General features: G+C 66.8%; 3 protein-coding genes across 3 annotated transcripts; 2 read left to right on the top strand and 1 right to left on the bottom strand.

The window, feature by feature from the left end:
• The first annotated feature begins 4 nt into the window (after positions 1 to 4).
• Positions 5 to 1,340, top strand: CHLRE_06g296912v5 (uncharacterized protein). Its single transcript, XM_043063518.1, has 2 exons — positions 5 to 60; positions 131 to 1,340. The coding sequence occupies exons 1-2, from the start codon at positions 41 to 43 to the stop codon at positions 786 to 788; spliced, it is 678 nt and encodes a 225-aa protein (XP_042924224.1). The 5' UTR covers positions 5 to 40; the 3' UTR covers positions 789 to 1,340.
• Positions 1,341 to 2,351: 1,011 nt separating this feature from the next.
• On the bottom strand, positions 2,352 to 11,114 carry CHLRE_06g296900v5 (uncharacterized protein). Its single transcript, XM_043063517.1, has 6 exons — positions 10,295 to 11,114; positions 9,956 to 10,135; positions 8,945 to 9,679; positions 6,471 to 8,330; positions 6,193 to 6,317; positions 2,352 to 6,002 (listed from the first exon to the last, which is right to left on the bottom strand). Exons 1-6 carry the CDS (start codon positions 10,319 to 10,321, stop codon positions 4,079 to 4,081), a joined length of 4,851 nt encoding a protein of 1,616 aa, XP_042924223.1. The 5' UTR covers positions 10,322 to 11,114; the 3' UTR covers positions 2,352 to 4,078.
• A 670-nt stretch (positions 11,115 to 11,784) lies between these two features.
• On the top strand, positions 11,785 to 25,010 carry CHLRE_06g296850v5 (uncharacterized protein). Its single transcript, XM_043063516.1, has 20 exons — positions 11,785 to 12,065; positions 12,246 to 12,351; positions 12,513 to 12,625; positions 13,161 to 13,268; positions 13,506 to 13,687; positions 13,852 to 13,978; positions 14,229 to 14,328; positions 14,640 to 14,926; positions 15,237 to 15,398; positions 15,662 to 15,781; positions 16,290 to 16,489; positions 16,895 to 17,398; positions 17,607 to 17,908; positions 18,082 to 20,189; positions 20,567 to 20,701; positions 21,051 to 21,243; positions 21,485 to 21,756; positions 22,042 to 22,419; positions 22,629 to 22,770; positions 23,040 to 25,010. The coding sequence occupies exons 1-20, from the start codon at positions 11,892 to 11,894 to the stop codon at positions 23,972 to 23,974; spliced, it is 6,648 nt and encodes a 2,215-aa protein (XP_042924222.1). The 5' UTR covers positions 11,785 to 11,891; the 3' UTR covers positions 23,975 to 25,010.
• The last annotated feature ends 19 nt before the right edge of the window (positions 25,011 to 25,029 follow it).

Below are 25,029 nucleotides of genomic sequence, written 5' to 3'. Positions count from 1 at the left end.
TATGGACTCCAAAGAACCTAACCCTGCCCGCTGGCTGAAGATGGCGATTACTGCCAGACGGTGGTGATGCAGTGCAAAAGGATGAGGTCGTAACGGGATTCGAACCCGTGTTGCTGGATTCAAAGTCCAGAGTGATCGGGCCAGGGCCGGCGGGGCCAGGGCCGGGGCCAGGGCCGGGGCCAGGGCCGGGGCCAGGGCCGGGGCCAGGGCCGGGGCCAGGGCCGGGGCCAGGGCCGGGGCCAGGGCCGGGGCCAGGGCCGGGGCCAGGGCCGGGGCCAGGGCCGGCGGGGCCAGGGCCGGGGCCGGGGCCGGGGCCAGGGCCGGGGCCAGGGCCGGGGCCAGGGCCGGGGCCAGGGCCGGGGCCAGGGCCGGGGCCAGGGCCGGGGCCAGGGCCGGGGCCAGGGCCGGGGCCAGGGCCGGGGCCAGGGCCGGGGCCAGGGCCGGGGCCAGGGCCGGGGCCAGGGCCGGGGCCAGGGCCGGGGCCAGGGCCGGGGCCAGGGCTCACTCACTCTACCCTCCCGACGGTGCAGGGACGTGACGTCAACTCCGCAACCAACATCCGGCACGCGCTGGTGGAGATGCTGCTGGGGCACAAGCGACCTGCATCGCTGCAGACTGGCGGAGGCGGCGGCAGCGGTGGCGGCGGCAGCAGCGGCGGCGGCAGCGGCGGCGGCGGCGGCAGCGGCGGCGGCGCGTGCGCGCATCTTGGTAGCGGAGGGGGCGGGAAAGGCCACGTGGAGGAGGAGAGCGCAGCGCCGCCCAAGAAGCGGCGCAAGCGCGCAGGCTGAGGAGCCGGCTGGTGTCTAGGTAGCCGTCCGCGGTGCGGGCTGGCAGGGCATGCGTAGGGGCATGACAAGTAGTGCGGCTGTTGACAAGTCTGCTGCGTCTGGCTACGGTTGGCTCTGCTGTGGCATCGCGACTGCTAGATAGGCACCTGGTTTGGCTATGTGCCTGTGGAAACCGACCCCGGCTATGTCCGGGCGATGAGGTTGTTCGGCCTCAGACTGTGGAAGGGCTTAGCCCCTTTTCCCGTGACCGGGGAACACTTGTCTGCAACATTCTGCTATGCAGTAGCAAATGGATCAAGGCAACGCGGGCCCGTCAAGAGCAGCGGTACCAAGAGAGCCCGTCGTTGCTTCTTCCCAGTGGCATCATCACAGTACGGTGCACATATTAAAGACCTGGCGGCGGCGGGCACTGTAGCAGGACGACTACCCAATGCCCTGCGGTGTCATACCTTGGTGCGCGGAAGCAGAGGAGAGGACGGAGCGGGAAGCGCCGACTCGGAAGTGGGCTTGCGGTAGAAGGCGCTAAACATGAACTAGAGAGAGATAGACCGGCTCAGCCCCGTCTCGAACAGGGATCAATACTGAAGTATCAATATTGACTGGCCAAAACACTGAGCGCAAGGGTTTTGTAGTTGAGATGGCCTGTACGGCCTTGACACGGGGTTTGCCCCTCTTAGTCGGGGCGTGCCGCCCACAGGCACAGAGGTGCCTGGGCCGCCCACAGTGCAGCTGGGGACTTGTTGGTGGTGGGCCGTGCGTGGGTCAGGGCGGCAGCGGGCTTCACTACCGCAGCCGCGGTAGTGGTGGGGACGGCGGCGGCGGTGCTGGTGCCAGTGCCGGCGGGGCCGGTGGCAGCTGTGGCGGCGGTGGCACCGGCGGCGGTGGCGGCGGTGGCGGCGGCGGCGGCGGCAGCCATAGCGCGTCGTCTCTGTCTTGCAGGAAGGCGGTTCTCAGGGTGCCTCTGCAGGAAGGCGATTCGTGAGTGTTCTGTGTCACAAGGTTGCTGGATTTCCAGTGGTCCCGCCCCACCCCAGTGTATTCCGTATTGCCCCGCCTCCTGTGCTATAACCTGTACATACTGCCCCTTGTCTCCATACCACCATGCCCAATCCATACCACTACCCTGCCTGCCCAATTGCCCATACCGTCCTACCCTGCCCGCTTCATACTACCCCTGCCCAGTGCCCAGTCGCTCCCCACCACTAACCGTGCCTGCCTGCGACCTTTCAAGCAGTGACAGTCCGACCGACGAAGATGCACCCCACGTCCACACCCATGCCATGAGGTACCATCTCCGGCCCAGAGTGCAACCTGCCGATGGCACGATACGCCCTTACTTACCGAGCCCTCCTACCCTCCCAGCGCACAAGGGCAGCTCCGCAGCTGGCGGCCTGGCGCTTTGAGAGGCGTGGGATGGTGGTGCTGGCATAGGACTTCTATGATGCTCAGGGCTGGCGGACTGGCGGGTGGCAGCTGACAGAGGGAAACTCCGAAGCGTTTAGGGGCGCGACATACGGTATGGTATTTGCCCCTGGCGGCTCGGCCGGAGTGTCCAAGGCGTTCATGCTATGACAATTACACTTGTGTTCACGTGTATGCGGCGGTCACGCCGTGTCTATGTATGTACTTCCGGCTCCTAGGACTGCAACCAAGAACTGCACGCGCATAGCTGCTGCGACCCCACTGGGGGCTACGCACCGGCCACTATCACCAACCAAAACAAAGCAAAACCAAACATTATAAATTGCAAGTGAGCTGCACGATTGTTGCCATGCGAGCTGAGTAGTCCGCCGGCTGGAATGCCGGGGCACGAAACAGACCAAAACCGTAACCGTCAAAACCAGGGACGAGCCCCCAATCCTTCACAAGGACTCACGCACACTCCTCCTAATACTAGCACTGGGCCGCAAACGCTCGGGCACCAATACACACCTGATGGCCAGTCACCATCCCTGCACGCCCACACGCGCTTGCACTCGCCAGTCCAGCACCGCACGCACACGCACACGAAAGCCACGATGCAAAGCTGCATTTCACTACTCCGCTCGAGGATAGCTCCTCTCAAATTGTCTTCTCCCGCATGGTCCTACCTCGCAGCTGGCCACTGCTCCAGTTCGCCCCTCATCGCATCTGCCCCTCAATTAATAGCACGCGAGTCAAGCGAACAATGAGCGTGTGCCGAGCTTCCAAGCAAATGGTGTCATTCCCCCCTGGTGCCTCTCCCCATACCAGTCCTCTGCCTCGCCTTCTCCCCACACCTCACCTGGACCATGCTTCACCAAGATTCTTGCAATGATGCGCTGACTAATTTCCTCTACCCCCGCACCTCAACTTCACTTCCGCCATGGCTTATGTTCGTTCTATGTGTGCTGCGCCCGGTAACAGAAGCCGAGCCCAAAACGTGGAGCAACAAGTACCCATGCAGCGGGAATTCTGCACCGCTTCTTCAAAAGCCAAAGCGATAAGTTCTCTTCTCTCCTGGGCAGGTCCCAGCCAGCCATTCCACCTGTCCATGCCGCAGCGGCCGTTGGCCAGCACCGGCGAAATGCATCCGGAAAACGCAATCACGGTTACAGCCGAGCGAACTCACAAAAACACAGACGTAATGCACAAACGCATCGGGCCGGTTCTCAAGTCCACTACAAGGGTTACGTTTCCAATCATGGGTGACGTCTCGCCCTGTGTTTCCTCGCCACTCCCAATGCATGCAAACTCTCCCGAGGCCGGGAATGCTAGCACAAGGGTCAGTTGAACGTACAAAGCTGCGTGAGAGGTATGCGACAACCACGCAGCTACTACGCTTTGGCATGTCAGCTACGCGCCTGCCTTGCGAGGGCGCCCATGAAGCGCCATCGATATACGAGCTGGCAGGGATACGCCTACTCCCTCCATCTATGTGTCTACGTTTCCTTTATTGCAAATACGACCCAGCAATGCGGTCCCCACGCTGCACGTTCCTGGGGCCCCAAGCCGCGTGGCATACTCGGACCGCGTGCTTGATTTCATCCGCTGGGGCCACACTGGCAGTCGTCCAAGTGACTGCCCTCGCGGCGCCACCCCCGCCTACTGCACATTGTTACGGTTGTACACGAATGTTCCGTACACATAATATACGCACATGCAGCTCCACGTTCTGCGGATCACGGCATGCAAACGCCATGCATGCGCCACCGCCGCTCACGGGGACAAGCCGCGCCCACGTCGCCTCAAGCACGACTTCCTCCACCTCACTATGCCGCTGCTCACGAGCCCGAACAATCCACCATGTCCGCGTCCGCCCGCGGCGCCGCTCACACCGCCGGCGCTTGCGCCTGCTGCTGCGCCTGCTGGTGCTGTTGATGCTGCTGCGCCATGCCCCACAGCATCGCCTGCACCTGCTCAACGGACAGCGCCGCCAGCGTGGCCGCTTCAGTCGGGCTGATGCCCAGGTTGTAGGGCTCGCCGGGGCGCAGCTTGCTCATAAGCAGGTCCGCCGACGCCGCGGCGCGCACGGGCGTGTCAAAATCGGGGCTGTAGTACATGCGGCCGTCAGGACCGGGCACCTCCGCCCTCCAGCTCCTGCCGCCGCTGCCCGGCACCTCCGCCACATAGCGGTAGTGCTGCGCGCCCGCGGCGGCGGCCGCCGCCGCTGCCGCAGCAGCGGCCTGCTGCTGCTGGGCCGCAGCCGCTGCTGCCGCCGCGGCAGCGGCAGTGAAGGCGTCCGGGGCCGGCACCTGGGCAGCGCCGGCCGCTGCCGCCGCGGCGGCGGCATGCTGCGCCATCATGGCAGCGGCGGCTGCAGCGGCAGCGGGGTCAGGCATGGCCGGCGCAGCCGCTGCAGCCGCAGCCGCGGCCGTTGCCGAGTTGTCGTGCATGGTAGCATCCGGCGCGGGCGCAGCAACGGGGGCCGGCGTCGGCAGCGCCTGCGCCGCAGCGGGTGCCGGAGCCGGCTGCGCCGCGGTGGTCAGCGGCGCCACCGGGAAGGCGGGCGCGGCTGCACCGGGGATGTAGGGCGGCATGTAGAGCCCCAGCGGCGGCGCCGCGGGGGGAGCGCCAGGGGCCGCGCCAGGCGCAGCCGCACCGGGCATTGCGAATGGCATTGCAGCAGCGGCGGCAGCAGCAGCGGCGCCGGGCTGTGCGTTCGGGTCCGCAGCGGCGGCGGAGGCGGACGCGGCGGCGGCCGCGTATGCGCTGTACATGGCGTACGGCATGTAGCCGTACGGCGTGGCGACGTACGGGTAGGCCGCGGCAGCAGAGTAGGCGGCGGGAAAGGCCGGACCGGTCGCAACAGCGTCCGGTGCCTCGGCCTTGACCTCCGGCGCAGCCGGCGGGGGCGGCGCGGCGGCAGCAGCAGCCGCGGCGGCAGCGGCCGCAGCTGCCGCCTGATGCTGCGCGTAGGCCTGCTGGTAGGCGATCTGGTACGCAAGGGCTGCCTGTGGCGGCATGCCGGCAGGCGGCGCGGACGGATCCGGCGCAGAGACCGCGCCGGGCGCTGACGCGGCAGCGGCCGCCATGGCTGCCTGCAGTTGCTGCGCGTGGTGCATCTGGATCATCAGCATGGTCTGCTGCTGCTGCGCCGCCTGCTGCTGCTCGGGGGTCGCCGCCTCAGTACCCGAGGCGCCGGCTGCCGCGGCTGCGGCGGCCGCCGCAGCCGCAGCGCCCGGCCAGCCCGCGGCAGCGGCAGCCGCCGCGACCGCGGCCGGGTCGGCGGCGCCTACGCTTACAGAGAGCCCGGTGATCTGGGAATCCAGGTGCATGCCCTGCTGGGTGTCAGCACCGTCCGTCTCCATGGTCATGGGCAACATGGCCGCAGCGGCCGCGTTCTTGGCCTTGGAGGCAGCAGCAGTCTTGCGCGGCGAGGCAGCCGAGCGCGCGCGCTGCGCAGCGGCCTGAGACCGGGGCGGCGGCGGGTTGCGCGGCGACAGCAGCGCTGCCGCGGCCTCCGCCTCCAGACCCGCCTCGCCCGCCTCGCCACCTGCAGCCCCGCCCTCCACGCCCGCGGCACCACCCTCGCCCGCCGCACCCTCAAAGCCGCCGGCCGCCGCCGCCGCCGTCGCGATGGCGAGGTCGGAGGCGGGCAGCGTGACGCCCATGGTGATGGCGAAGGCGTAGGAAGGGCCTTGCTCGCACAGCTGCCGCTCATACTCCTCCAGGCCCGCGGGCGTGAGTGTGTAGTGGTAGGGGTGCATGCGGTAGCCCAGGCCGCCGCGAACGACGCGGCCCTGCTCCTCCAGCCTGCGCATACACACACACGCACACACACGCGGTACACACACAGTAAGTGCATGGGCAGCGTGTACGGAGCCATGAAATGCTGCATGGATGCTTGCGGCGTCACGGAAGCAACGGGAAAAGTAGGCGAAGGCACACACGAGTTCCAGTTACCCAGCCCGAGCAAAGAGACACGATGCCGCTGCCCACTCACAGTCGCAGCGCCTTGCTGGTGTCGGGGTTGTTGCCGAACGTGGCGCGCAGCTGCTTCTCGTAGACGCAGGGGCTGCGGCCGATCATGAGCAGGATGGCGCCGGCGTTGCGCACCACGTTGGTAATCTGCGTTTGTGGCGGACAGCGTTGGTGGATCAGGGAAACGGTGGTAGGAATGACGCAAACCATACATCAAGACAAGGGCCACTGACGGGCGCGTCGAGCAAGCAGAGTTCCATGGCCAAGTTCGTCCCGTGATACAGGGGCCATTAAACATACCTTGCTTGGGTGCCGGATAGGCTTGCTCTTGCTCTTGCCGGCATTCCCGCGCTGCCGCGACTTGGGCTTTGGTGGTGGGGGCATGGGTGCCGAGGAGGGCCCCGCCTCGCCACCTGCACCTGACGGCCCCGCGGCACCACCCGCCGCCTCCTCGCTGCCGTTCGCATCCCCCAGCCCTTCCCCGCTGGCGTTCTCCGCCTCCTCCTCTTCCGGCGCCCCGTCGTTGATGTCATTGATGTCCGACTCGGACGAGGAGGACGAGGACGAGGGCGGCGGGCCGCGGCCGCGGCGTGTGGGCCGCGACTGCCGGCGACCCGATGAAGCGCCCCGGCCGGTGGCGTCGCCGCCAGCCGTGGCCGCCGCCTCCGAGCCCTGCGGGCTGTCCTGCCGCTGCGTGCCCTGCTGCTGCTGCTGGTAGTGGTCGCCGCCATTGCCCTCCATCTCCATCGGCGCCTGGTTGCCCTGAGAGCCCTCCTGCGTTGTGTTGGCTCGGGCGCGCTTCGCAGCCATAGCGGCAGCCGCGCTTGACCCGCGCTTGCGGGCAGACAGGCCGCCAGCAGGCGCGTGCGGCCCACGCGCAGGCGCTACCACCGCCGCCGCATCGTCACCTGCCTCCATCGCAGTGGCGGCCTCCTCACCACCGGACGCCTCACCGCCGTCCAGCGCAGCGGCGCCAGCCGCACGCGCACGGCGCACGGCGTCCGCGCCGCTGACGCCGCCGCTCGCCAGCACCGCCACAGGCACGGCCGGCAGAGGCGCCGAGGTGCGCCGCCGGCGCGACATGATGCCAGGGTGGCCGTCGTCCGCGTCCCGGCCGCCAGCCTCCTCTGAGGACGCCGCCATTGAGTCGGAGGAAGCGCCACGGGCGCCGCCGCGACCGCGCTTGGCCGCCAGGCCGTTGCCGTCCTGTTGGCTGTCCAGATCCTCATCATCCTCAGCGTCGCCGCCGCGGCCCGGCGGCCGTGACCGCGGCGGTCGGCCGCGGCGGTGCTTCTGATGCAGCAGCAGTTGCTGCTGCTGGGCCGCCGTCAGCGGCGGCAGGCCGGGCGCCAGCGGCAGGTCTGCCGGCGCGCTGTGTGCCGTGTGCAGACCCGGTCGTGCGCTGGCCGCGCCCGGCGCAGCGCCGGCCGGCACGGGCACTCCCGCCGCGGCGGCTGCCAGCGACGCGCTGTCTGCGCCCTCGCGTGCCTTGAGCGACGGCCGGCGCTGGCGACCTGCCGCCGAGCGGCTGGTCAGCCCCGCCTTGAGTAGCTGCTGCGCCGGGTCCACCGTCGCCGCCACCGCCGCCATGGCTGCCGCCATGCCCGGCGTGGCGGCGCGGATGAGCAGGTCGCCGCCGTCCGCCTCGGTGAGCGACAGCAGCTGCAGGCCGCGCAGCGGGCGCGAGATGCCCTGCAGCACCGTGGTGCGGCCGTCGTCCAGGCGCACCAGCCGGTACTGCAGCTTGCAGTCCTCCGCCTCGCCGTCGATCTCGTACTGCACCAGCGCGCGGCTGTCGTTGGCGCGGCGCGCCGCCATGTCCGGCGGCAGCACCAGCTCGTAGCCAATGACGTTGGCGGCGGCGCTCAGCACCGCCGCCGCGTCGGTGGCGTCCAGCCCGCCCGCGACGGACGCCGAGGCGGAGCCGGGCGCGGAGCGGCGGCCGCTGGGCGGAAGCGGTGCAGAGCCGGCGCTGCCGCCGCCTGCAGCAGCGGCGACCCCGCCACGGCCCTTACCGAGCAGGTTCTTCAGCCGCTCACGGCTCACGTGGCTGGGGTCGTTGACAGCTGCGGCACTGGCGGGCGCGGCGGCGGCGAGGCGAAGGGCCGCGGCGGCGCCGGGCGCCTGAGCGGTTCCGGGGCTGTTACGGCCGAAGCAAACCTGCACGGTGAAGAGGCCGATGCATGAAAGCAAATGGGTCAGTACTGCAGCTCCATTGTCTGGACAATGGCAAACGTGTCCCAACATTCATGAAACATCCGCGCGGGGCCCTACTCGTTTCCTGCGGTCGCCAAGCCCAGTCACAGGAGCTAGTGGCGGCAGCTGTGAAGCAGGTAAGGATGTGACCTGACCGCTGGTGCTGGCCCAGCTTTGGGTACGTAACATAGGCAACGCCGCAGGCGCGGGCGACGACGTGGAACATGGAAGTAGGTTGGGAGTGGATACACACTCGCGGAGAGGCACTTCTTCAACCACGCCTTCCACCAATGGCAGAGGATGCTGGCCGCAGTCACATCAGTATGGAGGTGGTGGGTCATTATTCGAGGTGGTGGGATATTGCACAAGAAGTGGGTAGCATCCGCGGAGAGGATCAGGTTGGAGCGCGTTGGGTGTTACATCGCCGAGCATGCGTAAACAAGTTGGGAGCATTACGGTGAGCATGGCATTGGCGTCTGATGGCAGCTACGGCGACCATAACGAACAGAAACGCTGAACACCGATTCCAACAACTACAGCCCCACCCAAAGCCCAACACAAGGTTGCTCTCGTCTCACCTGGTGGTCTGCGACGGCCGAGTTGTAGGGCGTCAGCTCGAAGGGGCGGTCTGTGGACGCGCCGTTCGCCTGCTCCTCATCGAAGTGGCAGGGGCAGAACGAGCAGCCGCACTGGAACGACAGCAGCACAGGCGAAGCTGCCGTGTCAGGTGCCGCGGCGCCTGCGGTAGGAGCAGAGGCCGCCGCCGACGTCCCCGTCCCCTTGTCGTCCGTATCACCGCACGGCGCGTCTGCCTGCTGCGAGCGCGTGTCGGTGCTGGCATCCGCCTCTGCAGCCGTGGATGCATGCGCCGCGGCGGAGCTCGCCACCGGCACAGTCGTGGCTGTGGCCGAGGCGCACACAGTCCCCGCGGTGGCGCCAGTCGTGCCCTCGCTGCTCGCCCCGCTCACCACCCCACCCTCTGCCGCTCCGCCGGCCAGGATGCAGGGCTCAGTGATGGTCGGGTTGCCCATGTCGCTCAGGACGGGGCTACTCCCGGCTGACACAAGCGCGGCACCGCTACCGCCGCACGTCGAGGGACCGCAGGCTGCTGTGACGGCTTGCGGCACCGCTGCGCTAGCATCCGCAGCAATGCCAGGCTTACTGGACGCCTCCGCGGCCTTTGCGCGCACAAATGCCAGATCGCCGAGAACAAAATGAACGTCGGTGCCGCCGCGCCGCTTGACGTCGACGAGGTGTAGGTTCTGGAACTTGGCCGCCGCGCCCGGCTGACCCAGGCGAGCAACGAAGCCCAACTGTGTAACAGAACAGGGCAGGAGGGTGGGCGACAAAAGGATGCAGACGCGAGGGGGGTTGCGCCGAGGGAAGCTGGCGCTGAAGGGTCAAACTGCAACACCCAGTGCGAACCCCAATCGATATACAGTACAGCATAACACAAAACTACAGGCCCCTGCTCTGCATGCACAGCTCCGAGCACCAACCGCAAGCGTATATTTCGCGCGCGCGCGGCATGTGTCGCGAGCGCGCTTTGGGTTGCGCGTTAAACGACATTTTCCGGGTCGCTCGCGCACCTTGGGGACGTGCTGCATTACAGCAGCGTATTTCATCATGTCGCGGCGCCCGTTGACCTCCACAGTGAGCGCCACGGGCTGTTGATGACTCCATGCGAGGCCCTCCCGCACCACCATCTCGCGAGGGACAATGAGCGGGCTCCACGTCTTTTCTGGTAAAGATGCACCAGCTTCTCCAGGCTGCGGGACGTAGGAGGGCCGCGGCAAGCAAAACATCAGTCTGAGCGGGAAGTCGGTGCTGTTGCACAGGCCCAGACGCGCTCCTTGCCCGCATGAGGCTAACTAGGTGCCCATAGTATGTGGGTCGAATGTCCTCCTGGCGACCCAGCCCCAGCGCACCTCTTGCGCGACAGTCGGGGTCGCCATCGGTCTGGGTTTTCGGAAGACCCGAGCTGGCGCTCAGCTTCCTGAGCTCGACGCACTTGGTAAGGTGTCACAAAATGGTTTAGGGATGATCGGGGGTCGGTCTCGAGCACCCAGAAGGGCCCAAGTCACTTGCGCGGGCTTCCGCGGACTGAACCCTTCGGGGCTCCAACACAGCACCGGAATGCTATTAGGGCTGCAAGTGAAATGTATGCGAAAGAGCAAGCACCGCAGCGAGGTTTGCAGGTTCGCTGTAGAGCGCGCGAAAGTCAAGGAGGCCCAAAATGCAAGTTCAGGGGCTTGGCCAAAGTAAATAGTTCCTCTGTGTGTAACTATGCTATACTGTATGTGTTCGGGGGCTGGCGGGGCGGCTTTCTCGCCCCAGTCGCTGTTCGCCGGCATGGCTGCCATCGATGCTGCGTATCTTGGAAGGCTTTCCGGTAAGTGATACAAACTAGCCTTACCTATTTGCCATGACGTTGGCACACGCCTGCGTTGCGCGCAGCCGTGAGAGTGCCGGCGCTCCGCCTTCCCTCTCGAGGAGTCTGTTGACTGCTCGCTCGACGGCGACTGTACAAGTGGATAGTGCTCCACACGTTTCCTCAAGAAGCACGCACTAACAAATCTGTGGGGCAGCGGGGCCCTCCGAGACCGGAGCGACCCGCATGTGCGTCAGTCGCCACCCAGAAGCATGTCACACCAGCGCGCCCGAGCGTTCATGCGCAAGTAGGCCATTGCTATTCAGCGAAAGATACAGCTTTAGTCGACTTCAGCGGAGGATTTGTGAACCCTAGACGCTGATCTTGGCCTGCAGGCTGACAAGTGACAACGCTGCGCAGGCCTAAACCTTACAAAGTATGGTTGCCGGAATGCTTCATGCCCGGCGCATCGTTCTGTGGATGCCTCCGCCGGGAACCGTTCCGTGCCTTGCCCGCCCCTCCCTCCCTCATTGTTCTCTCCCGCCCCCCCCCCCCATTTCGGCTTGCGGTATGGCCTAATTATACATCGAAGCGCGGAGAATTGGAAAAATGCGAACGTTGAGCGCGGCCACGGAGGCAAGCCCGGGGGTGGCAAGGGTACTAGCGCAGCGGGCAGGCTCAGCGTTCTTGGACGGGGCGACAGCACAGCGGGCACGGGTGGGAGCCACACACATCGGGACTACGCTTTCCTGCCCCTTGCCATGTTCCATCACGGGCGACAGCACAGCGACCAGAACACCCCTGCACGATCTTCCACATTCCAACTGCTCGCATCGGCCCGAATGGGGCCCCTGAGGCCCTGAGCCCGCAACTCCATTTACTGAATCACTGGGAGTCAGAACATTCGGCAGGTGGACACGGAGGGAACCACCCGGGAAACCGTAGGGACCGAAGTCCCAGCCATGGCACTAACCCTGTGCCACCTCGTCAGAAATCTCCGCTGCACGTCGCATTACCAGTAGTTCTCTTTAGGTAACTGCACTGAGTATTTAGAGCACAATGACGCGAGCGAAGATAGCAGCTGCGCCCTTTCAAATAGGCTGCATCCCTTAGAGCTTTCGCGACGTCAAGGCACGACCGATGTATTTTGAAGAATGAGCTCTGCACATATCCTATCTACCTTTCAATCAACTTTTCCCGGCCTGTACCAGGCCCCAAAGAAGGGCGAGGATGAGCCTCCTCCGGAGGCACCTGCGCCGGAGCCTGTTACGCAACATGATGATGAGCCAGACCAATATAGTACTCGCATTGCTGGAATCACCAGCAAGGTGCGACCTGGAGAATTGAATTCGTCGCTGACAGCACACGTTGGGGTATTGGCGTTTGCCACGGACTGAGGGCAATCGATACAATAATGTCAGGGTAAACGGGTAGGACTAGCCCTTTGGCGGACAGGCGGGCTGGAAACCCACCCCTTGTTCGTCCCGCGGCGACACGCGTGTGCACAGTTCGAGAGGATGCGGGCTTCAGCAGACGAGATGGAGCAGTACCTCCGCTCAGCAGCCGAGGACGCAAAGGAGGCAGAAGCCCGGGCGCTGGCGAAGGCGGATGAAGGTAGGTTGGCTCCTGCCTCCGCGAGAGGATGGCGCGGCGCGTTGCCTGGTGCATGGCTGCTTGGCACAGGGACTGTGTGGGTTTTCCTGGTACCTGTACACCATGCGTGCAGCAGTTCACTTATGCATGATACTGACACGCCTGCTGCGTGCACGCCGCAGACTTCACGCCGGCGTGGCGGAACGTGGGACTGCCTCTGAAGCCATCCCACCTGCACTTGGACCACGGGGCAATGGCTGGGGCGCGGCTAGTCAACCCCAAAGCGATTGTACAGGTGCGACCAGGTCGATGAGGCGGACTGCTGCGAGCCAGGCTGCATGTCGGCTCGGTCCGGCGGTGTGGGGTGAGGGCGGGCAGGTCAAGGGCATCCGCCGCAGGCGCAGGGCGCATGGCGGGCTACTTGGAGGATTGCTGCCCACGGCAATAGCAATGGCGGCGGCGGCTGGCACGGTGGATGCCAGGACTGTGTGATTGCTGACGCGCCCGTGCAATGGGGCAACGTGCCGGCAGCAGCAGTAGACGGGGGTCTTCCGGGTCTGTGGGGCATGCGGCGCGGCTAGGTGCGGGAATGGACACCTCACCCGGCGCGCGGTCCGCTCTGGAAGGCGGATTGAGGGGTGCCGCGCAGCAGCGCGCAAACACACACAATGAAATGCAGAGGTGCATGGGAATGCGATGCACGGGCGCTACTGCTCCCACAAGCATTTATGCGAAGCTAGGACTTTCGGGCTCGTGGGTTAGGGGACCTTCCAGCTACACCTCTCAACTATGCACACGCAACACCCCCGCGCCCCTCCAAACGCATACAGGAGTACCAAGCCATCAAAGGGCGAGAGGTCCTGAACCCGCCGCGCATCGCGGAGTACGCGGACACGTCGGCAAAGCCCAACTACCTCAAAAGCACGCATGCCATGGAGGTCCGTGTGCGGGGGCGCAGGCGCATGGCGGCGGGGCTGCTGGGTGGGGGAAGGCAGGGGCGTACTGCGGGGCAGTGGCGTGGGAGCAGAAAGGCTTCAGAGGACATCAGAGGCCCCTCACAGCTCGTAATGGGGCGCAGTGAGCGGCCATACAGCTTATGTTACCAGCACCGCGTCACACAGGGTGTTCTTCCCATTGTGAAATTGGGTGTTGTATTTGGTTTGGTTGTACCGCAGGAGCGCAAGATGCGCACCATGTCGCCGGACCGCACTGCGCGCATCCAGGCGCTGAGTGCACGGCACCTGGCGTGGCAGACGCTGACGCCGGAGGAGGTGGCGGCCAAGATGGAGGAGGCGGAGCAGCGGCGGCGGCAGCTGGGGCTCAAAATGCCGCGGGCGCAGTTTGAGCTGGAGCAGAAGTGAGAGCGCAGCCTGAGTATGCGTTGGCGGAGGGGACGCGCGGAGGGAATGTGCGCGGCTTGGTGGGGGGACGCTGTGCAGGAGCGAACTTCGGGTTATAACCAGCAGGGGCATAAATGTTGACTGAGTGTCTCGCTCCGCCTTGCTTCCACCCTCGCCGCAGGATCATCCAGTCCATGCACCACAAGCTGACCTTCCTTCGCAACCCGCGCCACCCGCTGCCGCCCGCCGTCAAAACCCTGATGGAGCTGCGGCCGGACGCGAACCGCTGGGTGGGGCCGCGAACCACGGTGAGCTCCTCGCGCGCGGCGGGCGCTCGCCACGCCATCTGTTGCGAACGCAGGACTGCGTTAGGGGCGCTGGTCGCAGGATTCCCACTGAGCGGGGCCGGCAGGACAGCGCTGTGCGCACCACTGCGCCCAGTGCACGTGCACCCTCTTGTGTACCATAGTTGTACTCCGCCTCGCCTCGTCGTTTCACACGCTGCCCTAACAGCTTCTTGGCTACCTTCTGCTGCTTGTGTTGCCCCCCCCCCCCCAGGTGCTTGAGGGTGTGAAGCCGCCCATCAAGGCGGACATGACGTCGCGGCCGGACCAGGTGTTTGTGGTGGAGCCGGCCGAGGTCACCTTCACAAACTACGGTGCGGTGGTGGGGTGGAGGGCTGGGGGGCGGGGGAGGACGGGGGAGGGACCTGCGCTGGCATCCGCAATAGGCGGAGACCGCTGGCTGGTTAGGAAAGTTATGCTGGAGGCATTTGTGCTGATGCGGTGGTGGGTGTCTACATAATACACACTGGCGCTTGCAAACACGCGAGGATCATGGGCTTGGGGGGGCTCTAATTTATCAACTTTCAAGCCATTAGCACAATCTGCCATGTGAGCCCCTCAACTCAATGTGGCTGTGGACTGAATAGACCTCCATGGATTCCCCTCCCCCATCCTGGTCGCGCAGCCGTGGGTCGCGCCTATGAGCAGGTCGTGCGCGTGCGCAACGTGACCGCCGTCAGCCGCAGCCTGCGCATCTTCCCGCCCGCCTCCCAGTACTTCCACGCCTCGCTGCCGCGTTTTCCCGGGGAGGTGGGCGTGCTGGCGCCCGGCATGGCGGCGGAGGTGACGCTACGTTTCTGCCCCGACTCGTTGGGCGACTATGAAGATGCAATCGCCGTGGACGCCACGCACTCGCGCCAGACGGTGCCGCTGCGCGCGCGGCGGCCGCCGCCGTCGCTGACGCTGCCCGAGGTGCGTGGGGCCAGGGCTGGGGCGGCGCGCTGCGAGGAGGGGTTAGCAATCGCAGGGGAGGAGGCGGGGCAAAGGTATGGGCGGGGTATAGGGAAAGGGCAAAGGGAAAGGGTCGGGCCCAATGAATAGGTTCAACGGAGGGGAGATATGAGGGGGCCTGGCAGTGGACGAGGCTCGAGGACATTCCCGTTCAAGTTATTAGCACGCCTCCTCACAGTTGCCTTGCATTTTCATGACTGGGTGGGCAGAATGATGGGATCTTTTCGCTGGGCTCGGGCACATACCCCCCCTCCCTCTGCTCCTTTCGCAGGAGATCGACATGGGCCAGGTGGTGATTGGCAACGTGAAGACGGAGCAGGTGACGTTCAAGAACATGGGCGGGGCCGGCCGCTTCCGCATCGTGCCCGAGGCCCACTGGCCGGACTTTGCCATGGACGCGCCCACGGACCGCGCGGTGGTGGGGCAGTTCAAGGTGCGGGGTTTGGTGGTGTGGCGCGTGGTGGGGTGGGGTGTGTGGTGCATTGTGGCTTCGCGGAAGGGTGGGAGGGACAGTACGGTATGGGGTTGCGCCAGTGGGCTTGCGGAAGCGGGTGCGAGGCAAGTGCGGTAGAGGGCAGGCGGGACTCCGTACCCATTCTAGCGCGCACAAACCGGAGTTGTCCTCGTGCTGCAGTTGGCATAACCGCATGCAAACCGCATGTGCATGTGTGTGTATGTGTGTGCACCCGGCCACAGATCTGGCCGCTCTACTTTGAGATGGCTGCGGGCGAGCAGCTGGGCCTCAACGTGTCGTACGAGCCCACCGAGTGGGGCAACACCGAGGAGCGCCTGGTGCTGGTGTGCGACAACTGCCAGGTGCGTGCGTGTGTGTGGGGGGGTGGGGGGTTGCGAGGGGTGGATGGGGTGTGGAGGAGGGAGGGGGAAGGGAGGAGGGCTGGGATGGGGGCTGGGGGAGTGAGCCACCAACGGCAGAGGCACTGGATGCAGGCGGCGGCTGTGCAGGGGTGGATGCCAGCTGCTATGCGCCCACTGCATGCCGCCACACCTTCGCAACACAATACGATACGCTGTGATCCATCTTTCCACTTCTTGCCACAAGACCAACTCTCACGCACATCATGACGCGACACGACACACACACGCGGCGGGTCTAATTATACAGTCTTTGCGCTTACCTTTCCTTGTGAACTTGAACACACACACACACACACACACACACACACGCACGCACGCACGCACGCACATACACACACACACACACACACACACACGCACGCACGCACGCACATACACACACAAACACACACACACACACACACACACACACACACACACACACACACGGCCTGCAAACGGCCCGCAGGTCAAGACGTTCAGCCTGTCGGGCAACGCGGTGGGGGTGGACGTGCTGCTGCACAGTGTGGACGGACGCATGCTGGAGCCGCGTGAGCTGGACCTGCCGCTGTGGTTCGGCGAGTGCGCGCCGGGCGCCGGATTCAGCAAGACCGTGTCCGTGCGCAACACCACCAAGCTGCCCTTCGCCTTCGAGTGGGGCCTCACCAAGTGAGCGGCAGCCCGGGGCAGCGAGGGCGTGTGGGGAGGCGAGGGCGCGGGGGCAGCGAGGGCGCGGGGGCAGCGAGGGCGCGGGGGCAGTGAGGGCGTGTGGGGAGGCGAGGGCGTGTGGGGCAGCGAGGGCGTGTGGGGAGGCAAGGCGCTGTCACGGCATGGGTGGGAGATTGTGCTTGCATGTGTACGGTCAGGGTGAGAACGGGCCGCCATCACACACACTTCACAAGCGCGTGCCGCAGTACTAGCTGCTGCCAGGACACGCCTACCTGTACACACCTACCTGCACACACACACACACACACACACACACACACACACACACACATGCCATACACACATGCCATACACACCCTCCTTGCCCTAGCTCTCACGCAAATGTGTGTGTGTGCACGCGCGCAGGTTCCCGCAGGTTCAGAACCGGCGCCGCGCCAACGAGCCGCTGCAGACCGAGGCGCAGTACGACGAGGAGCAGGACGACGAGGGCCACGTGCTGCTGGTGGACAACAAGTCCCTGCGAGGCACCAGCCCGCTGCGGCTGGGCACAGGCGGCGGCGGCGCAGCCGCAGCCCCGCCCGCCGTAGGCGGCGGCGCAGGAGGCGGCGCAGGAGGCGGCGCAGGAGGCGTGAGCAGCAGCGCCGCAGGCGTGAATGGCAGCGTGGCGCAGGCGCCGGGTGGCGGCGTGGCGGGGGCGAAGCCGCCGGGGCCCATGAAGGCGCTGGCGGGGGCGGAGAACGCCGGCACGCCGTGGGGCGTCCACTGCGGCAATGAGGCGCACGGGCCGGACCCGCTGGCGCTGGGCGCGGTGGTGGAGGACCTGTTCCGGGTGGTGCCGCGCAGTGGGGTGCTGCAGCCGGGCGAGGTGATGGAGTTCCTGGTCACCTTCACGCCGCCGGGGCAGGCCAGGTGAGGCTCTGCGGTACTTGTGGTACTTGCGGTACTGCGGTGGGACGGGCTTCATGTTCAGCACTTGCGCGTCGTGCCAATCACGCGCCGCAACCTTGGTTGTGTGAGGGCACCGGAGTCTGTATATTGTAGCATTAGCGCGGTTGATTCCACACACATGGACGCGCCTGCATCTTTTGAGCCCGCGGCCGCGCTCACACGCACGCAGGTACGAGCGCTGGGCCCAGCTGCGGGTGGACCGCAAGCCCATCTCCGTGCCCAGCGGCGCCAGCCCCATGGTCCGCGGCAGCGGCAGCGGCACCGGCCGCAGCCACGCCGCCATCGCCGCCTCCGCCACCTGCGACGTGCTAGTTGCGGAGGTGGGGCTGGAGGGGCTGGGCTGCCCGGTGCAGCTGTCGGCGGCGCCGCGGCTGGTCAGCCTGCCGGGCAAGCTGATGCCGGCGGAGGGCACCACGCGGCACGTCACGCTGCGCAACCCCACGCGCGCGCAGGTGGTGGTGCGCGCCACGGGTGAGCTTACTTGCGCCCTGGGCTTTCTTCCACACGGGCTGGGCGGGATGCTTGGGCGATAGGGCAGGGCTTTATGCGTGCCTGGCTGAGCGATTCAGGAGTCATGAATTGACATGACCAGCTGCTAACACGCGATCTTTCCCGTGCCGTGCGCGACCCCGCCCCCCCCCCAGTGGACAACCCCGCCATAGCGGTGAGCCCCTCCGAGTTCCGCATGCCCTCGCTCGGCGCCATCTCGCTCGCCGTCACCGTGCGCGCGCCGCCCGACGCCGCGCCCGGCCCGCTGTCCGGCCGCGTACTGCTGGAGGTGGAGCACGGCCCGCCCGTGCCCATCGAGGTCCGGGCCGCCGTGGGCTCCAGCTACGCGCGCCTCATAACGCCGCGCATAAACTTTGGCGACGTGCCGCTCAGCGGCAGCTCCGAGCAGCGGCTGGTCATCCGCAACATGTCCGCCACCTGCCCCACGCCCTGGAGCATCCGCGAGCTCACGCCCGCGCTGGTGGCGGCGGAGAAGTCCCGGCTGTTGCGCGCGCAGCTGCTGCAGTCCAGCCGCATGCTGGACCCGCAGGCGGCGGCCGCGGCCATCGACGCCCTGGTGCAAGAGGAGGAGGAGGCCGAGGCGGCGGCGGCCGCGCGGGAGGAGGAGGAGGCGGTCGGCTACCGCGGCGCCTCGGTCACCGGCCACCACGCGCGCTTCGCCGAGGCGCAGCGCTCCCCTGCCGCCTCCACCTCTGGCGCCTTGGTCGCGCTGCCGGCCTCCGCCGCGGAGCGGCGAGCCGTGTTCGCCGCCGGCCGCCACACCGACAGCAGCCTGGCCCAGGCGCTGCCGCCGCCCGACACCACGCACGTCACCTTCGAGCCCAGCAGCGGCGTGCTGGAGCCCAACCAGGAGCTCACGGTGCGTGTGACCTGCCACGCGCTCACCGACGGCCGCCACCGCTCCATCATCCAGCTGCGGAGCGGCGCGCCGCACGCCGGCGGCGGGCCCGACGGCGGGCTGCACATGGAGTGCCTGGAGGCGTTCGCGTGCGTGGTCACGCCCGCCTGTGTGGTGGACCGGCCGGTGATGGACCTCGGCGTTACGTTCGTGGGGGTGCAGGTGCGCCAGACCCTCTACCTCACCAACCTGTCGCAGCTGCCGGTCCTGTACCGCTGGACTGCGGAGGCGGAGGACGAGGGCTCACAGACCGCGGGGCTGGCGGAGCTCAAGATCAAGCCCGACCATGGGGAGCTGGAGCCGGGGGAGGACGTGGAGATTCAGGTCCGCTACACGCCACGCTACCCGGGGCCGTGCGTCATGTACGGCGTTTGCGAGCTGGAGGGCGCGCCGGAGCCGTTGGGCTTCCGGGTCTCGTCGGCCATCCACGGCTTGGACGTGACGTACGACTTGCTTACTCAGGAGCAGTACGACGATTACATGGCGCATGACCAGGCGGCGGCGGCGCTTGGATCCACGGGGCCCAAGGGCGCCGCCGCCATGGCCGTCGCGGCGGCGGCGGCAGGCGGCGCCAACACGGGCAGCGGCGGCTACTACGACAGCGAGAGCGGCGAGGTGGCGGGCGCCGGCGGCGAGGGCGGCGGGCCCAGTCGGGCGGAGGAGATTGCGGCGGCGCTGGACAAGGTGAACTTCATGCGCGTGGGGCGGCACGGCAAGGCGGAGGTGGACGTGGAGGCGTTCAGCGGCCTGACGCACCTGCCCCCAGACGTCCTCTCGCGCGTGGCCTCCCACCGCCACGCCTCCACCAGTGCGGCTGGGAGCAAGGCGGCCAGCCGGCGCGCCAGCGCCCGCCCGGGCGCGCAGGCGCGCCCGCGCAGCGGCGCCGCCGCCGGCGGCGGGGTGGCGGCGTGGCCGCCGCCCACGCCGCAGCGGCACCTGGTGGCGGACTTCGGCCACAACGTGCCGCTGGGCGAGACGCGGCAGATGTACTTGGTGGTCACAAACCGCACCGCCATGCACACCTCCATCCGCACCTGGCTCGAGCGCTTCGGCGTCGCCGACGCCTCGCGCTTCGTGCGCGGCACCGAGTCCGGCGCCGCGCCGCCAGGCGGCGGCGCCGACAAGGCCGGCGGCGCCGAAGGCGGCGCCGGCAAGGGCGGCGCTTCGCGCCGCCAGACCAAGGACGAGGACGCGCACCACCCGCAGGGTCCCAAGCTGTCGAGGTACTCAAAGTACACGCCCATCAAGTTGGCGGGCACGGACGCGGAGCACCGCGCGCCGTTCCGTGCGGACAAGGGCAACGAGATGATGGCCACGCGGCGGCTGCAGGAGGAGGCGGACGAGGTGGGGCCGGGGGGCGGCGGGGAGGGGCAGGGGGAGGGGCAGGGACGGGCAGCGTGGGGGGGTGGGGCCGTGGGGCGGGGGCTGAGAGGCGGCAATGGGGCCAGTGGTAGCGGCGGGGGGGTGTTTTTGGATGTGAATGGTATTGTGTAAAGTTTTACGCCCTCATTTCACAAGCGGAGCGCACGTGCGCCCCCCTGCCCGCCCCCCCCCCAACACACACACACACACACGCACACACACACGCCGTCGGGTTGCTGCATCGCATACATTGTCTTCGCGCTTTGTTATTTCCTGCACACACACACACACACACACAGGCACACGCACACGCACACATATTCTTTGCCCTTAACATTTGTCAATCTGCCCACGTGCAGGCTCTGGGCAACAAGGGCCTGGCTGTGAGCGTGACGCCGCCCGAGTCCACGTTGGAGCCGTGGAGCCGGCTGGTGCTCACGGTCAGCTGCTTCAACGACATGTGCGGAGCCTACATGGACATGATGCACGTCAAGGTAAAGGGGCTGGGGGTGGGGCATGGCTGGGGGGTTGGGGCGAGGTGGCGGGGCGGGGCGGGGCGGGGCGAGCGCAGGGGGGCCGGGGCGGGGCGGGGCGGGGCTGGCGGCTGCGCTGGCGTTGGTGGTGGCGACCAGGGTGGGCGACTAGAAGGGCTTAGGACATGGGCCGGCTGAGGTGGGAGTGTGCAGTGACTTCTGGATCGCATATGAGACGCCGGCCAACAGCCCTGCCGTGTCCCAAGCACGCACACGGCCTCCATCCCCTACCCTCTCCTGTCCTCTCCTCTCCCACCAACCCTCTCCGCTCCGTCCCACCCTACCCTCGCCCCGGTCTTCACCCCAACAGGTGGGCGATCTGCCAGCGCGCGACATCCCGGTGCTGGTGGGCGTGTCGGGCACGCCGCTGGTGGTGCAGCGCGAGCGCGTGCTGGTGCGGGGGCTGCGCGCGCGCTCCTGGCGCACGGATCTGGAGTGGGGGCAGGTGCCGCAGGGCGTGGAGCAGACCCGCACCTTCTACGTCTTCAACACCGGATCGCTGGGTGGGTGCGAGGGCGGGGCGAGAGGAGAGGGATGCAGGCGAGGGGGTTGTAGGCGCATGGAGCGTGGGCTGCATAGTCGGGCGTGGGCGGCAGCAATCGCTGCGGGCCGCGTCTTCACGGTTTTGTCGCCACGCCTGGGCCAATACTCCCCCCGCCCCCGCCCCCGGGTGCGCAGTTGCGCACCGTCTCCGACTGAGTTCTTTCCTGCTCTCCCCTCCCTGTGTCTTTCCCTCCAACGCAGACATGCACCTGGCCTGGGAGGCGCGGCGCTACCACGACTACGTCGACCTGGAGCGCCTGCCGCCCACCACGGACGTGGGCGCCGGCGGCACCGGCCAGCACGACAGCCTGTGGGGCGGCGCGCCCGGCACGCTGCGCGACACGCGCGCCGGCATGAAGCTGTTTGATGTGAAGCTGCAGCCGGACGAGCGGGCCGGCTGCGTGCGGTTGGCCACGGAGCGGCACGCCGACCCCACGGACGACGTGCCGTTCCGCGTGGAGCCGGAGGAGCAGGTGCGGGCGTGCGGGCGTCTGGGCGTGTGTGGTGGCGAGCTGAAGGAGGGAAAGCACGTGTGTGTGAGCGTGTGTGTGTGTGTGTGTGTGTGTGTGTGTGTGTGTATGTGCGTGTGCGTTTTGTTGGAAGCTGCGGCGACTTCGGAGCGAGGAGGCGACCTAGTGTTTAGGAAAGGGATGTGCTCTTTCCGCTCCTACCTGCCCGCCGCTAGGTCCTCCTTCTTACACTTGACCTCAACACCTACAAAACGCCTCACATCGCATCGCGCGCCCACACACACGCAGGTGATCAAGGGCAACACCACGGCCAAGTTCACCGTCACCTTCTGCGCCTCGGAGTCGCGGCGCCACGGCGGCTACCTGCACGGCACGCAGCGCGTCTTCTCGCCCGAGTCCCCGCTGGAACTCCGGGTCTGGACGGCGGGCGAGAACGCGGATCGCGTGGGCGCGCTGCTGTCAGGCACCTTCCACCCCTACGCTGGCGCGCCGCCCACGCCGCTACAGCCGCTGCGTGTGGACCTAGGGGCGCAGGCGCAGGCGTGTCGACTGGAGCCCGACGGCCAGACGGATCTGTCCTGGGTGGTCACCTCCATCCAGCAGCCGGGCAGCCACGCCGCGTTCGTGCGCAGCGTCACGTTGTCCAACACGGCGCACTGCCCTCAGGTGCGTGTGAGAGGGCGTGGGAGAGGGCGTGTGCGCGGTGGAAGGAGCCGTGCATCATTGGAATGGCATTGGGCCCTGGGCCGTGAATGGAGGAGGCGCGCAAGGAAAGCTCAGCTTTGAATGGCTGGGCTTGTCCTGTTGCGCTAGCAGACCCGCAGCTCGCGTTGACTCTTGAGCTGCTTGCGACGCCTCTCTTCTGGCGCCCACAGGTATTCAGCCTGGATGTGGAGGGGCCCTGGGACATGGTGGCAGCCAGTCCCTCGGTGCCGCAGGACCCAGTCGCCTACCGCGGCACCAGCACTCTGCTGGGCCCCGCGGCGGCAAGCGGCCGGCTGGGCACCAGCGCTGCAGGTGCGTGTTCGCCGGCTTCCCCAGCCCTTGCTGCGGCCTCTCCTTGCCCTGTGGTTGGCCTGTGGTTGGCCTGCCTGCTCCTTGCACATGGGCACAACTTCCGTTCCATCCGCCTAGCTTCCCTGCCCTACGCCACAAAGCCCCCAACACGCCCGAAGCATACCCACTAACCCACGCCCCCACGCTCCTCACCAACCCCAATGCCTGCTGTCTACTTCGCTACACTTCTCTGTACCAATCTTTGCAACCCGACCACCTCCTCTCCACAGACGGCGGTCTGACGTTCCTGCCGCCCGGCGAGTCGGTGGACGTGACGTTGCGCTTCTCGCCCGGCAAGGGCGACATGGAGGCCTTGCCGGTGCGCTTCGCGGCCATGCAGGCCAAGCAGCGCGTGATCGAGACAGTCAACGACTACAAGAACACGGGCGCGCTGTGCATCACCTTTGCCAACGGCGACAGCCAGAGCCTGCCGCTGGTGGCGGAGATGCTGCACCCACGGCTGGAGGTGAAGCCGAGGAAGCTGGACTTCAAAAAGGTGCACCTGCAGAGCCCCAAGGAGATGTTCGTCATGTTGTCCAACCCAACCAACGTGGACGCCGCCTGGGCGGTCACGGTGGAGGGGCACAAGCCGCGCTTCCCCACGCTGCCCGGCGCCGGCGCCGCCGCCAGCGCGGCGGCGGCCAAGGAAGCCAAGGAGGAGGCCGCAGCGGCGGCCGCGGCAGCGGGTGGCGGAGGGTCCGCCTCCGCGCAGCCCACCCCGCGCAGTGCCTCGGGCGGCAACCTCGCCGGCGAGGCCTCCGCGCCAGACAGCCGCGCCGCCAGCGCCGTCAGCGGCGCCAGCCGACCCGCCACCGTGGACGGCGGCGCCGCAGGCGCCGCCGCGCCGGCCGGCGGCGTGCCGCCGCCGCCCAAGCTGCCCGGCGCCGGCGGCCCGGGGACGCTGCCGGGCGTTACAGGCATCATCGCAGAGGCACGGATTGGGCCGTACGTTGTCAAGCCCGCCAGCGGTGTGCTGTCGGGCCGCGGGCTGGGCATGCCTCGCAGCCAGCGCATCAGCATCACGTTTGCGCCCACGGAGGCGGAGGCCTACGAGGGAGAGCTGATCTTTGCGGTGCTGCGTGGCAAGCAGTGCAGCGTGGACGTGGACGGCGAGGGGAGCATAGAGGAGACGGACGAGACGAAAGGCAACCTGTTTGTTATCTGAGGGCGCGCGTGAACGTGTGCCCGCATGGGTAGGAAAGGGTAGGAGCTAGTGCTGGGCGCGCGACGCAAGTTTGGGGTGTAGCACCTGCCGCTGTACTTCTGTTTGGTCGTGCGGTGTGCTGGTGTGAAAGGCAGCAGGCTTGGGTGCAGCGGATGGGTTGTGGGGTTGCACCACGTGCAAGTAAGGCATGGTTGCGCGGCGTGATGCCGCGGGCGCGTGATGCAGCCAATGATGGAGACAGATGGAGAAGGGGGGAGCGGCAGCCCGAGTGCGCCAGCAGCATCTGCCGTCTTCACACCTGCTTTGGTTTGTGCAATGTTGCCAAATCGACATCTAAACAACTCGCAACCAAGGAACGTGCAAAGTGCGAGCCTGGCATTGGGAGCGAGCCTGGTGTCGGAGGGTTAAGCGGAAATGGCAGCGCATCCCTGCACGCGCGCGGGATCACCCCTAGCGTTCCAACCCCCGACAGCCATGTAGTTCGCAGTGCAGTATACAAAAAAAAAGCCCGATGCAGCTGGTCCTTCGGTGCATGGAAAACGCGCAGACCTCGCTTACCGCTGGCCGTCGGTTTGTTTGTCCGCGCGGTTTCCGGGTCTGCGGGAACCTGAGCACGGTTTCGGTTTAGACTTCACGAAGGGGGCCATGGGCCTATGCGGTGAAGGGTCGCTGGCACTACGCTTTGCGAAGGCGGCGGCCGTGTGTGTATCGCGGGAAACAAGCAGTGCCTGGCGGTACTATGTGGGGTTAGAGGCGGAGGACCGTAGGACCGTGCTTTGGCTGCTGTCGTTGGTGTACGTGTGGTGCGCTGGTGCTGCGGGCTCTCTGTTAGGTTGCGCGTTTGTTTTCTGTTCGGGTTTTGTTGCTCGGGTGGGGCGTGTCGCTCCGTTCGCCTTCTTGCGTTTGACTGTGTTTTGGGCGCAGGCTCGTTGCCTGCTTTGTGTGGCTCTGTTGTTCTGTTTTGTTGCTGGCTTGTGCCTTCGGGCTGTGGGCTTGGGTGCGTTTTGGCTCTCTCCGCTTGTAAGGCCCTCCTCCTGTTGCCATCCCGTCCTCTT

The sequence above is a fragment of the Chlamydomonas reinhardtii genome, chromosome 6, assembly GCF_000002595.2.
Source record: "Chlamydomonas reinhardtii strain CC-503 cw92 mt+ chromosome 6, whole genome shotgun sequence".
In the NCBI taxonomy this organism is placed as follows: domain Eukaryota; kingdom Viridiplantae; phylum Chlorophyta; class Chlorophyceae; order Chlamydomonadales; family Chlamydomonadaceae; genus Chlamydomonas; species Chlamydomonas reinhardtii.
Note: the sequence above shows the minus strand (reverse complement) of the source record. Positions and strands in the feature narration are given on the sequence as shown.

Bases quoted from the DNA above. Each gene is read 5' to 3' on its own strand.
- CHLRE_06g296912v5 (XM_043063518.1), top strand. From the start codon at position 41: ATGGCGATTACTGCCAGACG. The intron at 61-130 runs GTGGTGATGCAG...TTCAAAGTCCAG, and splicing joins ATGGCGATTACTGCCAGACG to AGTGATCGGGCCAGGGCCGG.
- CHLRE_06g296900v5 (XM_043063517.1), bottom strand. From the start codon at position 10,321: ATGGCGACCCCGACTGTCGCGCAAGAG. The intron at 9,680-9,955 runs GTGCGCGAGCGA...TCTGTTACACAG, and splicing joins TAATGCAGCACGTCCCCAAG to TTGGGCTTCGTTGCTCGCCT. The intron at 8,331-8,944 runs GTGAGACGAGAG...TTCACCGTGCAG, and splicing joins CGGCCGTCGCAGACCACCAG to GTTTGCTTCGGCCGTAACAG.
- CHLRE_06g296850v5 (XM_043063516.1), top strand. From the start codon at position 11,892: ATGAGCTCTGCACATATCCTATCTACCTTTCAATCAACTTTTCCCGGC. The intron at 16,490-16,894 runs GTGAGCGGCAGC...GCACGCGCGCAG, and splicing joins TTCGAGTGGGGCCTCACCAA to GTTCCCGCAGGTTCAGAACC. The intron at 21,757-22,041 runs GTGCGGGCGTGC...ACACACACGCAG, and splicing joins GCGTGGAGCCGGAGGAGCAG to GTGATCAAGGGCAACACCAC.